The sequence below is a fragment of the Micrasema longulum genome, unplaced genomic scaffold, assembly GCF_059751315.1.
Source record: "Micrasema longulum isolate JH-2025_06_02 unplaced genomic scaffold, ASM5975131v1 h1tg001011l, whole genome shotgun sequence".
Taxonomy (NCBI): Eukaryota; Metazoa; Arthropoda; class Insecta; order Trichoptera; family Brachycentridae; genus Micrasema; species Micrasema longulum.
The window spans coordinates 137,374-151,537 of NW_028278199.1; the positions used below are offsets into that span (position 1 = coordinate 137,374).

The 14,164-nt window shown below is 32.9% G+C and overlaps 1 protein-coding gene across 1 annotated transcript in view; it reads right to left on the minus strand.

The window, feature by feature from the left end:
• The window catches only part of hiw (MYC binding protein highwire), a 242,193-nt gene that overhangs the window by 47,772 nt on the left and 180,257 nt on the right, over window positions 1-14,164 (minus strand). Inside the window, exons 31-34 of the mRNA XM_088232701.1 lie at window positions 13,589-13,916; window positions 12,041-12,217; window positions 11,312-11,518; window positions 1,434-1,745 (exon numbers count right to left, since the gene is read on the minus strand). Of these exons, the coding sequence (XP_088088827.1) occupies window positions 1,434-1,745; window positions 11,312-11,518; window positions 12,041-12,217; window positions 13,589-13,916 (1,024 nt within the window). The remainder of the gene's footprint in view (window positions 1-1,433; window positions 1,746-11,311; window positions 11,519-12,040; window positions 12,218-13,588; window positions 13,917-14,164) is intronic.

Here is a 14,164-nt window from a genome sequence, read left to right on the forward strand (position 1 = left end):
AACAAACGTACTTCAATTTCATTTATATTTGTATACTCATTTCCAGATTGAAACTAGCTATTTTTGTGGAAGTAATTTATCAAACTCTGTATATTTTAAGTAATAATATAAAATTGTGATCATTTTAAAATTAAAATAAAATAAAGATTTTTACTGATGAGCAGAACGGCAAATCAGCTAATAATAGTTCTGTAAATACATACTTTCAAATAAATTATTATTTTAGATAATACATACATATTTAGTTCTACTTTAATATCTCAAGAGCAGTGTTCATTATTATGTACCTACTAGCTGAACCCGGCCATGCTTTACTGTGACATTGTTTGGTATTAATTTTATGGGGAGTAAATAAAAATAGTCTAGCAACTATACATTTACCGAGAAAACACATTGCTTAATTTAATATCTTTATTTGCTGTGACTATGTTGTAGAATATAAGAAAATGCAATGTTCTGTAAAAAAATTGAGTCAATCCATCGGTTCCTTTCCGAGATTTGCGGCCACAAACATACGGAACCTAAATTTTTATGTATACAGATTGTATGTAAAATAAAGTATTGTAACTTTGGCTAAAATTGATAAATGGCAGCAGTGTATAAAACTGTCATTCAGTGCTTATTAACTATGACAAATTATGAGTCAATGCAATGTTCTGTAAAAAAATTGAGTCAATCCATCGGTTACTTTCCGAGATTTGCGGCCACAAACATACGGAACCTAAATTTTTATATATATAGTAGTTACGCCACATTTACTGTTGAATTTATTTGCTGCCTACTGGGCCCTAGTTAAAATGTTGTGATTCTTACTGTAGATAGGTACCACATTTTTGTCTCCGGCCCAACATAATACTTTATTCAAATGCATATAACAAAAAAAGAACAAAAAAACAAAATAAGAACCGAACTGTCATTATGCATGTGCTTTTGATATTCTCACCGCGATCTCGAATAAGTTATTTTTGTGATCAATAACTAATTTATTCCACTGTGTCGTGTAATAATATGATAATAATAATAATCGAGGAACCAAGTAAAGTGCCCCTCCATCCTGACCACAGGATCTGATTTGGTCCTGACTGGGGCGAGAGAAGTTCCAAACAATAAGGTGTTAGAACTCCAGTACATGGTAGGTAATTGAATTCATTGTATTAGGGTTCGGTGGAAAAGCAGGTAAAGATAACGCATCCCGCGAACCAGATCGATTTCGAGCGTTCATTTTCCAACAGGCAAGTGGTGCAATCAAATAGATCAATTTCCTCCCTATTAAAAAACTCACAGCATGCCCCTGATATAATATATATTATATATCTATAAAACATATTGTATTTTTTTGTCAAAATAAATTAAAATTAACAGCAAAAAATTGCATAAATATAAATGAACGAAACTAAATAATAATTATTATGAGTAATATTGATGTGTAATACCGTCTGATGAACCCTGATGGTATCTCCATATTTAAGAGCCTTCAGAACAGGCGCTAATCTCTTGGGAGCACCGAGGATGTTGCAATGCTTCACGACGCGGAACTTTCTGCTGGCACGGTGCAGAGCATTGGGAACAAGGGCCTGATGGCCGATGGCCTTCAGCGACATGTCTTCCTCAGGGAAGAGCAAGCTGCGGCCGGCATGGGCGTTATACTGGAGACACCATGCATCAATCTCACTATTGGGTGTACCACAGAAGCGACTGGCGGAGTCTAGGCTAAGCCTCACCCAGACTCCGTCACCGTTCAAAACCTGAACACAAGTATTGATTAACAAGGGTGCATTGAGCGTAGTGGAGCGCCAAATTGGGAGAGTATCTCGTTACATTACGTTGCGACCAATTAAATTTGTACAGGGTCATCAATTCTGAGAGGTAACCATTCAAAAACATGGTAAAGGAAAGTTTCTGATGGAAAATGTCAAAATATATTGTAACTCAAACATTTGATTTGTAGTGGTCAAGACGCTTGACTCACGCACGGAAGGTTCCGGGTTCGATTCCCGGTGAGAACACAAAAATTAAAATGTGATTTTTCTCAAGCCTGGGTGTTCTGTGATGTAATTCACCACTGTAATTGGGCCTCCTGGCCTGTTGTGGTGCAAAAAAAAAAAAAAAAAATAGTTTTTAAAAAGTTCATTCATTTTATTTGTTTTTTCTAAAAGAAGACAAACTATTATATAGGGTGTTATTTAAACCCTGTCACATCCGAAACCTTGATGATCAGTATGGGCAAGAAGACATATTAGCATATTTAAAAAAATATTTAGAACACCGAAATTTTTTAAAAATAAAATATTTAAAAAAATAAATGGTTGCTCACTTCTGCAAGGGAGAAGCAAGGGAGGCGTGGCCATGTGGTTGACGGTGTATCAATCTCCTCGCTTCTCCCTTGCAGAAGTAAGCAACCATTTTATTTTTTTAATATTTTATTTTCGTCAATTTTATTCGTTCTAAAAAATTATTTTAATGTGCTAATATGTCTTCTTGCTCATACTGATCATCGTGGTTTTAGATGTGACAGGGTTTAAAGAACACCGTGTATAGTTTATCATTACAATTTACTCAATTACATTAGAGGGTAATTTTGCACTATTTTATTAGCATTTAGTTGACACTTGTTGTGTGAAAAATGTTCCTATTCCATATTTACATCATTGTCATCAGCCAATAAATTAGGTAAACGAAATACTGAATAAAATACCTTTCGGGGCCATGATATTTAAAAGCGCTTTGCTTACAGATTTCGAGGTCCCAATAGATATACTAAATAATTTTAAAAGTTCATTTCATTAGTCTTTTTATGCCTATATTCTTGTCTTTAACTCTTTTGATATCATGAGGCTGAGTTTTTATATAAGTTATGTTAAATGATTATTTATAGATTTGAAAATTAAAATCAAATGTTTAGAGATATTTTGTTAACTTGTTTCTCAATTCAGAAACTCAATGGGTATAAATTGAGATAAAAAAAGTATAAGCAATTGTCATTGATAAAAAAAAAAAAAAAAATTCACACATTCTATGCAAAATATGCTGGGATTAAAAGGGTTCAATTGGCCCAGAGTTTGTTGACTTAAGACCCCTAAATTTCTCATTTTTTCCATCAAATATGTTTCTGTACCACCTCCTTGAATATTTACCGCACAGAACCAATTACCTTGCATTCCTGGGACCTGTTTTATCGGCGATTTTAACCAGTTGACGTGTGAATAATTAAATTAAGTTCATAATTATTTATCTTCATTTGAAATGGAAATCAAAATCTTACTTCAGAGAAACTGAAATTTTCCATTGAGAAAATTACAAGAAAAAAAATATACATCTACCCACTATAAAAGGTGAATGATAGTTTTAACTAATTGTGAATATTGTGGAATTATTTCAGTTAAATCATCAAAAATAGAAATTCAAAACAAATTTATTGATAACTTTTAAATAAATGATTTGCATAAAAAAAACTAAAATTTATATCACAAAATAGATCATTCATAATTTATAATTTTCAGTGATTTTTTTTTTTAATATGGTGATTTTAGGAATAGGTACAATAAAATTAGTAATTTGCAGATAAAAGACTTAAAAAATAGTGATTTGATTTAATATAACAATTTATTATAGTAGGTAGGTGGTAGATTCTCACGGCTACTGTTATCAATATGAAGATGGCTACTTTAATAGTAGTCGAAAGGAATCCAACTGACACGGGATCACCCAAAAAAAGACAATATATATTATATTAGGTATTCTGCAAAACAAAATAAGTCAACCAAACTATATATTTTATTTATTTAATATTCTCCAATTAACAGATGGTTTTGGAATTATACAAGGCATATCCAGAAAGTAAGAGTACTGTTTGGCTCTCGTGCTGTGAGATTTTTTTTCCAAAAGTTGGCAACACTGATTATTAGTGGGGGGTTTCCTGAACACAAAGAGCACTGGTGACCCTCGTTAGTACCAAAACTTGCCTCCTAGTGTTCGTTTCTGTGTAAGATGTCAATAAGAAATCCTGCCATGTGTGAGGTGCGCGCTGTCATAAGGTTCCTTCTCACAGAAGGAAAAACTCCGACTGAAATTTTTGCATGGATCTAAACTGTTTATGGCGAAGGTGCTATGGACCAAACAAATGTATTTAAGTGGTGTAATGAGTTTAATGAAGGAAGAACAAATATTCATGACGAGCAAAGGAGTGGAGACCTTTAATTGTGACCGATGAGTTGGTGCAAAAAATCGACAAAACTGTTTGTGAAGATCGCGGATAGGCCGTAGATGAAATGTCTGTGATTTTTTCACAAATTTTCAGTTCTCTGTTATACGAAACAATTACACAAATGCTGGAATATCGAAAATTGTGCTCGAGATGGGTCGCAAAACAACCGACAGATCAGCACAAATTGAATCAGGTCGCTAGCGCTCGCAAGTTCCCGCCACCAAGGTGCGTGTTAACTAGTTTGGTTGGGACATTTTGAGACACTTTTTCATCTTTTTACCTTCCTGAAGACTCACATGGGTGGAATTTTTTTTTTACCGATGAGGTGAAACAGGAGGTCTTGAAGTGGACGAAGGAGATGGCGGAAGAGTTCTATGAGGAGGGCATCAAAAAGCTTGTGCCACGACTTACAACCTGCATAGAACGGGAAGGCGACTATGTGAGAAAATAAGTAATATACATACAAACAAGGTACTGTAATTTTTTTTTTTATTTTTTAAATTCAGTACTCTTACTTTCTGGATATGCCTCGTGCATTGTAGCAATTTGTCACAAAAATTATTGAAAATATTAAAATTTGTGTTTTATGATAAAATTTCATACTTTTGCCAGTGTCGTGTCTAAACTAAAAAAAACATTTTCTTTTTTACAAAATAAGAACAAAAAAAATCAATTATTTGTTTTTCTCCTGTAAAGTTGTGAAAAAAATACTTCAAGGCATTTTTCGTACATACACATGTGACCAAGAATGATATTACATATTTATTGAGGTATCTATTAAATAATTCATCAAAATGTACATATTTTGTTATTCTACAGAGATTTCTATAGTATAGCAAAAATATTATGTACATTCAATACCTTGTGGATTTTTCCTACCTAGTACTAAAAATTTTTATTTAAATGAAATGTTATAGGTAAGGTCAACGCAAGACTTATTTGATATTGAAAACAGGTCCCAGTACATATGTTATATTCAGAGTCAATAATTTAGAATAGAACTCCCAATTTAGCACTTTATACTAAAGCAGATGCAAGTCAACCAAAATTTTATTTTCAAAGACAAAATTACCTATCAACGCATGCTTGCTATTAATCAATAATCAGCAAATTCGCAATAATTTACAATCGCACAATTTCAATTTTTTAAAAAGAAGTCAATTAGATGAAATTAGTGAATTCTTACTCTATTATCTATTTAGTTCTATTATTGCTCTAAAATATGAAATAATTACACATTAACAAAATAATTAGAAAACAGATTTTCATTACAAAAATGACTCGGTTTAGTTACTAGGTAATATCTAAAATCAAATTATTTGAAATATTCATTGGAAATATTCAATCGATAATTTTGTCTTCATTTATTTATACTGAACATCTAAAGATAAATTTATAAAATTGAGAAACATTTTTTTTTTCAAAACTCGACAAACTTCCCTAGATAAAACACATTCCGATATTTTGCATAGTAAAAACACAACAAATAGTGTTCATTATCAAATAAACAAGTGTTAATGTTTTATTAACATCAGATTAATAGCTCAGATTAATAGTTCAAGGATAAATAAAAAAACTTTTTTTTTTATTTGGGAAAGTTTACACACGTAGTTTTGTAAGAACATCCCTCAATTCCATGTGTTTCCAAAATCAGATTTTTAAATATTTATAAAAATATATAATTACTTCACTGATCAACTAAATGGTGGATTTGCATCATACAAGACAACATCAATGTCGCATTTAAACAAGGGTGATTTCAAGATTAATTACTCTAGGTAAAACATAAGGATTGCTGAATTATATAAATTATTGCGTAATTAATTACAAATAATGATGATAACCTAATTGATATACAAATATATTGATTTAAGTAATTTAATAAACTTGATACAATGAAAACATTAGTAAAATCAAATTTAAATATATTATAATATTACAAGTTAGTTTTTGGAATAACTGTCTGATTGATTAGTTATAAAATTAATTTAATATAGGTTCTTTTATTGGCTATAATATATTATTAAATCATTTAAATAAATCATCAACACGCATATTTTAGTAAGAATAAATAATAAATCCTGAAATTTTCCATGTAGGAACACGCTTCAAAAAGACTTCTTTTCTTGGAAACAGACCAGACAAGTATTTAAAATGTGAAATTATTTTTATTTTGAGAAAATTAAAAAAAATATATAAGTAACTTTAGGAAGTTTAATTAAACTTCTTCCAATTTGAAAAGATGTCTTCAGTACTATCTACATATTTGAGAGCATGTTAAGTGAATAAAACTTACAGTATTATACAAATTTACAGTATTATTTTGAATTTTATAGAAGCATGCTATGAAAAAGAAATAATGTAAAAACAAGATGGGACAGCATAATTGTAATTCAAAATATCAAATTGCTTTTAGCCATGTTTTAAACTGCTAATTAAACTAAAAATATTAAAAAATACTAAGAAGATAAAGTTTATATTATGATAATCTTCGGTATAATGGTATGTATGTTAAAAGTTAGACTTGGATGGTCAATTAGTAATTTTTGGCGGAAACATTCAAAACAATAAGGTTATTTATGACAGGAACAAACTGTCACAATGATTGCTCAAACTGCAACAACAAAAACTTGAGCAATGGCTTAAATACTGTATAATTTATTTTAAAACCGAGAAATATATTATTAATCACAAGACATATTGAAACTTACAGATAGTTTTAGTAAAACGAAAATATATTATATGATAAGAACAACAATAAATACATTTGGATAATTGTAGGTATTATCTAATTTTAATACATGAATAGGAAAAAGGGTAGATATTCATTATGATTTTAATTTAATTAACAGTTTAAAACAAACTCATTGATAAACTGTTAGATTAACTGTAAATATTTTAAGCAAAATAACTATTTCTTAAATAAATTAAAGTAAGTTTAATTTTTTATAAATGCCATGCAAAATAATAATTGCTAAATTGGAATAAATTAAATTAGAATTTACTATATGAGTGGAAATGCCAATTTTAAATAAATAAAGGAACGTTTTAGAAAAGGGGGGAATAGAAATTACTGTAAAAGTGTATCTTTGTAGATCCATATAATCGGAAGATTTAAATTACCAACAGAATCTGGAAATCAATTATCGTCCAATGTAGTAATGGTTACGGTTACGCACACTTGACCTGAGGGCAACATAGCCAACGTAGACAGTGCACAATAAACAGAATATCATTCATTCTAAAATCAATATGGAAGTAGAAAATACTGTTAGTGATTCGGTTCACAATGGGATTTTTATATTTTTAACTGTAACAAAATGTCAACTCAATATTCCTTTTGTTTACGGTATAACATAGCTAAGTGTGAATCTGTTTTAAATTTGATAGAATTCTAACCCTTAGGTTAGTATTTTGTTATCTTATATGGAGTTCTATTAATTAACCACCATTCAGTGGGATATTCCCACATTTTTTTTACAAGCAGACACATATCTCCTTTTGTCAGTTGAGTCACTTTAAATAAAAATAGACTGTGACCTCTTTCACTGAGAATAACCCTGTCGTAAGACTGCAGCTATGTATTATATTGAGTTGAATTTTGAACTACAGTTTAATAATGCACTTTCCATTTATCCCAGATAGTATTCAACATTATTTTGTGCCTTTGATTGAGTGTTGACGTTGCGGATGTATAGGTCGCGTGTGCTTTTTGGCTTAACAGTGGTTACTAAAGCGACGAGGTCTAGAATTTTAGCATTACAGAGATGATTTTAAATTTAGCGAGACAAATTTTATTGGCATATTTAACTCTATTTATGTAATGCTTTGCACAGGAGACTGTTTCAATGAACTTAAGTGAGAGGGTAGAGTAGAATTGGCTTAAACCAAGTCAGCTTATCATAGCCAATTCAGAGGATTAAGCTTTAAATTTTAACATTCAATGCTCATATTAATAAATATTACGAAGATAAATGTTTGAACATACACAAAGAACTTCTTTAAGAAGGGAATACGGATTTTCCTGAATTATTTCATCATCACATCTATCTTAACAAAATCATTCAAGGGTTGAACTTTAAAAATATTTTTTCTACAAAATTTTTGATATATTATCTAGAAAAAAACACACTTAAATTTAAAAAATGTTTTATCACAAAATGGTGCATTTATGTCAAGCCTTTACTATTAACACGTATCTGTGCATAGGTATGGCCAAAAGTGAAAATGACATAGAGGTAGTCTAAGAAAATTAAATACTTTATTACAGTATGTTGAGTCTGTCCAAATGTTCATAGACAAAAGACTGGATCTCACCCCTTAGGGAGTCACTAAGATACATCACAGATCACAAACTACAACAGGGCTGGAGAACATTTTAGAGAAGAGAATACCATTTAATGTAGCCAATGACAGGTCATAAGCCCTGTAAATGGCTAGACTTCCATATTCCCTTCTCTAAAATGTTTTCCATCCCTGTTGTAGTTTGTTAATTTTAGACAAACTCAAAATATTGTAATAATAGCAACTTGTCCAAGAAGTTTAAATTGGAAAATTGTTTTGAGGCGTTGCCTAGTATGTGAAATAATTTGATCTAATAAACCTCTTCACAACAATAAAGGTATTAGGTTTTTACCTTCACTAAAATCAACAGATGGAAGAATCGAAGAAATATGGATGTTCAAACATGAGCAAAACGTTGAATGTTACACAGTGTGTCAAGTGGCCACTTAAACCAGCCAATGACAGGTCATAAGGTTTGGCAGGCGCCATGGTGCAGTTGGTTAGACGGCCAACTGTGAAACTGGCGTCGCGGGTTTGATTCCCAATGGTTGCAAGAAATAAATCCAAAAAAGATTTTTTTCACAATCGGTCTGGGTGTTGTGGTGTATTTATCATTACCTCCTTCCATATCCCCTCTATCCCACCTGCTGACAAGCCTCAAAATAGAGGCTTAGCGGGTTATTCCTTAAAAAAAATAATTTATTTAAGTCCTGTAAATGTCTAGAATTCCATATTACCTTCTCTAAAATGTTCTCAATCCCTGTTGTAGTTTGTTAAAATACTTTATGTTTTACCGATATGAGAAATCGCCCTAATCTTAGGCATTGACTTATTTCAAACCAATTCTACTTACAGTAAATCAGTGGCGTGCGTTGCTATAGGCAAATTAAGCAGTGCCTACTCTACTAGATTATCATAAAAAATATGAATAGTATAAAAAACGAAATATAAAATATGCAAGAAATTTTTTGAAGAATTTGTGTGAGCATAATTCGGTTATTCCATTGTACCAACCGGTGCATCACCATTAGCCCGCGGTGTCAAAGGGATAAACTACAAATGCCTGCTTTAGTTACTCATAGTTTAAAAACCGTTAAGATATTTTTTTGAAAGAAGTACGGAAACAAAAAACAATACACAAAATGTAGGCGCACCAGCAAAGGCTGTCTGTTTGTAACAAATAATGCTAATAATAATTTGGCAGTTCTTTTTTTTTACACAAAGAAATGTGTATGTACCGGTTTTTATAAAAATGTGTATATATACATTTGACTTCAGTTGACATTGTTAGGCAGGGCTTTGTATTAAAATGAACTAACGAGTACACTAAAGTACAATTAGAAAACATTCAAATTGATTCTTTCATATGATCGAGAATATTGTCCTGATTTAAAAAAAAAAAAAATGGAAATGGAAATGGAAAACTTTGAAGGAAATGTGTATTATACCATTTAAAAAAACAAAACATTCTCTCGGTGACTTCTATTGACCAAAACATATTAGTAAAGGAAGATATACACCCGTATATTGTCGGGTTTCTGGCACAAGTCGGTAGCTAACATTTCACTAATTGTGACATATTGCACTTATAAAGTTAAAAGCTCATCCCAAATCAATAATTCAAGTAAAACCCCGAGCAGAATTTTATAAAAAATATTTTTATTCACTTTTTAAACAATGATTATTTGACGCCAGTTATGAATCAATCTGATTTTATACAAATTTGTAGTTACCAACTTGTATCAAAAACCCAACGTAATGTAAGAAGTACAAGTTATTTCAAAGAAATATTTGATTATTTGATACGTAAATTCAGTGTGAAATTTTACAATAAGTTAAACTAGCTAACTGAGTGTGTTTATACAAACCGTACATATAAGATTTTTTATGATATACACATTTTTTTTTTCAATGAGTTATATACAACTCGTTGAAAATGGACCCGAAATTGAAACGTTTCATTTCGTTTCGTACATGTCACATAAAATTTAATTTTCTCTACTTCTGTCATAAGTACATATTGAAAAATTTGGCGGCCTCCGTGGCATCGTGGCTAAGATGCTTGACTCATACTCGGAAGGCTCCGGGTTCGATTCCCGGTAAGAAAACTAAAATGAATTATGTTTTTTCTGGGTGTTTAACCTGGGTGTTCTGCGCTGTAATTCATCACTGCAATTAGGCTTCATCGCATGTTGTGGTGCAAAAAAATATACAAAATATAAAAACTAGGGCATCAAAGTAATTGTACAAAGCGGGGTCCCTAAGGTGAACAATCCTACACTGCATAACACATATATTTTCGAACTGAATAGTTTTTCTAACATATTTTGGACATGATACATACTCATGAAACCATCTTAGTAGTTCCTTTAAACTGTATCAATGGATGAGACTTTTAATCGTTTTCAAGAGAAAACATTAAAATAATAAAATAGTAGTGAGTGCTTATGCATGATAACTTTGAAACTAAACCTCGAAAGATTTAGAGGATTTAACCAGTTGATAAAGCTGGAAAAATGTCATAACTGCATTTATAACTTGTTTTCTCAAAGTTTGTCATTTAGGGGGTTTTGCCAGTATACTGACGACATATGTAGATGTAATGATAAATAATCTTGAAAAAGAAGATCTGTTAGATTATTCTAGGTCCTATAACTATTGTAACTAAACTAACTTAATTAAAACAAGTTGTATTATCTTAATCGTTCATTGAAACAGGCTCCATTAACTAAATTATGCAATGGATAAAATGATTTTTACGAATGGAAAACTAAATACAAGCACGCTACCACTCTGTAAGACCGCCGCAGCTGAAGTACATACCACATCATCAAAGGTTATTGCACAACCGGTGGCTATTAAGCCAATTTGATCGCTTTGAAGAGACGGAAAAGCTCTAACTCGGAGTCCGGCCGAGTCTTTGTCCACAAACATACGAACATTGTTAGCAGGTTCCGGTACAGCTGGCTTGGGAGGTGCTGCACTCTTCTTCTGGCTCTCCGGATCCTCCTCTACGATCAGCGACAGAGTCTGCAAAAATGATTAGAATATGTATTTTTACGCCAGTGATTACCATTTATATTAAAAGTTATTTAACAGTTCATATTTGTCTTAGTTGGCAGCTTTTTTTATAAACTTGAACAGTTTTTTCCACAAACTAAATAAATAAATAAAAACGCTTTTGAGGATGAAGGAACTAATGTTACGCAGACGATGCAACCACAGTGACAGAATCAGAAGATGATTTACAGTATATTTTACTCAAGTTCCATCTAGCATCTCATAAAATTGGTTTATTTTGGTTTATCTGATAATGTTAAGTCTTTCTTGGCCATCTTTATAAAAATATATTACCATTTACTCTGTTGTTCCACATGACAAAACCATCTTAGTAAATCTTTCTTAATCTTATTAATTAGACCGTAATGACCGTTCTTAACCCTGTCATACATAAATTTCCCACACATTCATCTTACATAATATACATGTTATTACTTTGTAATTTCTGTTCAAGCTTATGCGTTAAAAACAGAGTATTAATTTATGTGTTACCTCGTCCATGGGATATCCGTCTATTGTAACCGAGATGCTGTAGGTTCCGGGGTACTTGGGCACCCAGCTCATCATCACCTCATCTCCGTTCTGTTGGCTCACCATTAGCACCTCCCTTGGCCGGTTGGAGCAAGGGGACGCTAGATGAAGTTCCTCAAGTGAATATTGTTGTAACTCCTACCAAAAACAAGTCATTTTGTTATATTGTTGGCCCAGAAAAGTGGCAGTAAAAAAACTTTTTATTAGTTTGGTGAATCGAACTGGTCAGATAAACAAAATCAGAGTTGTTCTCAGACGCATAACTGTATTGATTTAAATATGTCAATAAGTAATCATAAGAATCATAATAACAAGAGTATCTATCTATGGCAGAAAAATGAATGGTAAAAATAAAAATCTTTGCTACTACTACATAGTTTTTCTCAGGAGTAGGCAGAATGGATAAAGAACCACAAAGGTTTTCAGGGGTAAAAAAATCTATTTGTGCCTAGTATGAATTTGCCCATGTCATAAAAACCTGTTAAGTTACTTTAATAATAAGCCAGTTGCAAAATGACTATACTATTACATAGTTTATCTTCCATAAATTGAAAAATTAGTGGCTTCTCTTATTTCCGTTATAACTATGAAATGATTCCTGGAGTGAGAACATTAAATGCACTAGGTGTTTAAAAGTTAAAATGTTCCCAATAAGAGCATCTAATTGATTCCTTAACTAATTTAATACAAATTGCATTAATCACTTATTTGGGAATGATCTTGTACATTGTTAAATTGAACAATAAAAGGTTCAGACTGTCACCCTTTATGCCACTAGCTGCTGTGATTTCTTTGGACATTTCACAAAAATGATGCTATATAAATGTAAGATGTGTTGTGATTGAGCTCCTATCTTCTTCTTTTCTTGCGGTGCCTTGTCAGGTCCCCCTGACGTTGGCGATCACTACAACAAAAGCATCTCAGTCCTCTTACTCGGTACTCTTTTATTCCGCGGCCAGGACAACTGCTTATTGGATATACTCGCCATAGTGATTTCTGGGAAAAGATGACCAGAGTGGTTTCCCGTTGCCTACTCTGATGAATTTTTCCGTCGAATTACCTTCCCTTAACTAGTTGGTTCTGGTTTGGAGGCGCCAAAAACTCGCCTTTCATCCTCTCTTTATCGTTATGAGTTTGATCCTAATGCTAACGAGTAAGACTAGTCAGTAATGTTGTTGGTGGAATGCAACTGGGCGTTTTATAGAATCACACCCTTCAGCAAGATGTGACCCTACTGACAGTTTGAGGGTAAGGCAGAGGACCTTATTTGAACACTCGCTGCTGATGCCTCAGGATACTCTTTTTTGCATCTGAAAAACCGTTGATTAATATTTTTCGGCTTTTTTAAGCGGAATTGAGGGACGAGGGATTGACATAGGAAGAGGCGAGACTGCTGGCTAGCTATAAGGTCTTTTGGAGACGTACGGTGATGTCCACATTCTCCCCTTAGGTGCGGATGTGGAAAAGAAGAAGAAGAAATAAAGTAAAAATAAATGTACAATATGTCACCTTCATCATGGTAATGCAGTGGAAGCTCATGTTCTCCTTAACCGTGACCTCATAGGGCACGTGCTGTGGCGGCGCGCGCGCAGGTGCCAGCAAGCGTGCCGTGGCCAGCAGTGGCAGGCCGGGACAGCGCGCGCGGCGGCCGCGCTGGTCGCGCAGTAACAGAACTGCACGCGCTGTTCGGCCCGCGCGCGCCGCACTCGCTCGCAGCCCACAGCGCGCTGGCGATACGCGCGCCTCCGGCTGCAGCCATCGCGCCAGCCGCGCGCCTGCACTGTCGCCCGCGCACGCAATAAAATCAGAGAGGAACTGCTGCTTGTTGCTTCCGTGCCTGCAATAACATCGTAATTAACCATCTTTATTATTATTTAATTGGATATAATTTTAAAAAATACTTTATTTAATATTAACCAGCAGGAAACAGTCGGCTATTGCTATCGCTGCTAGATGCAGAAGAACTTCAACTATCCAAATCAATGAGGACCGGACCCCATTTGGATAATTGGATTTTTTTCCGAAGAAAGGGTCTATTTTAATTAATTACTGAATGTACGTTGAAAATTGAAATGAATGATTGAA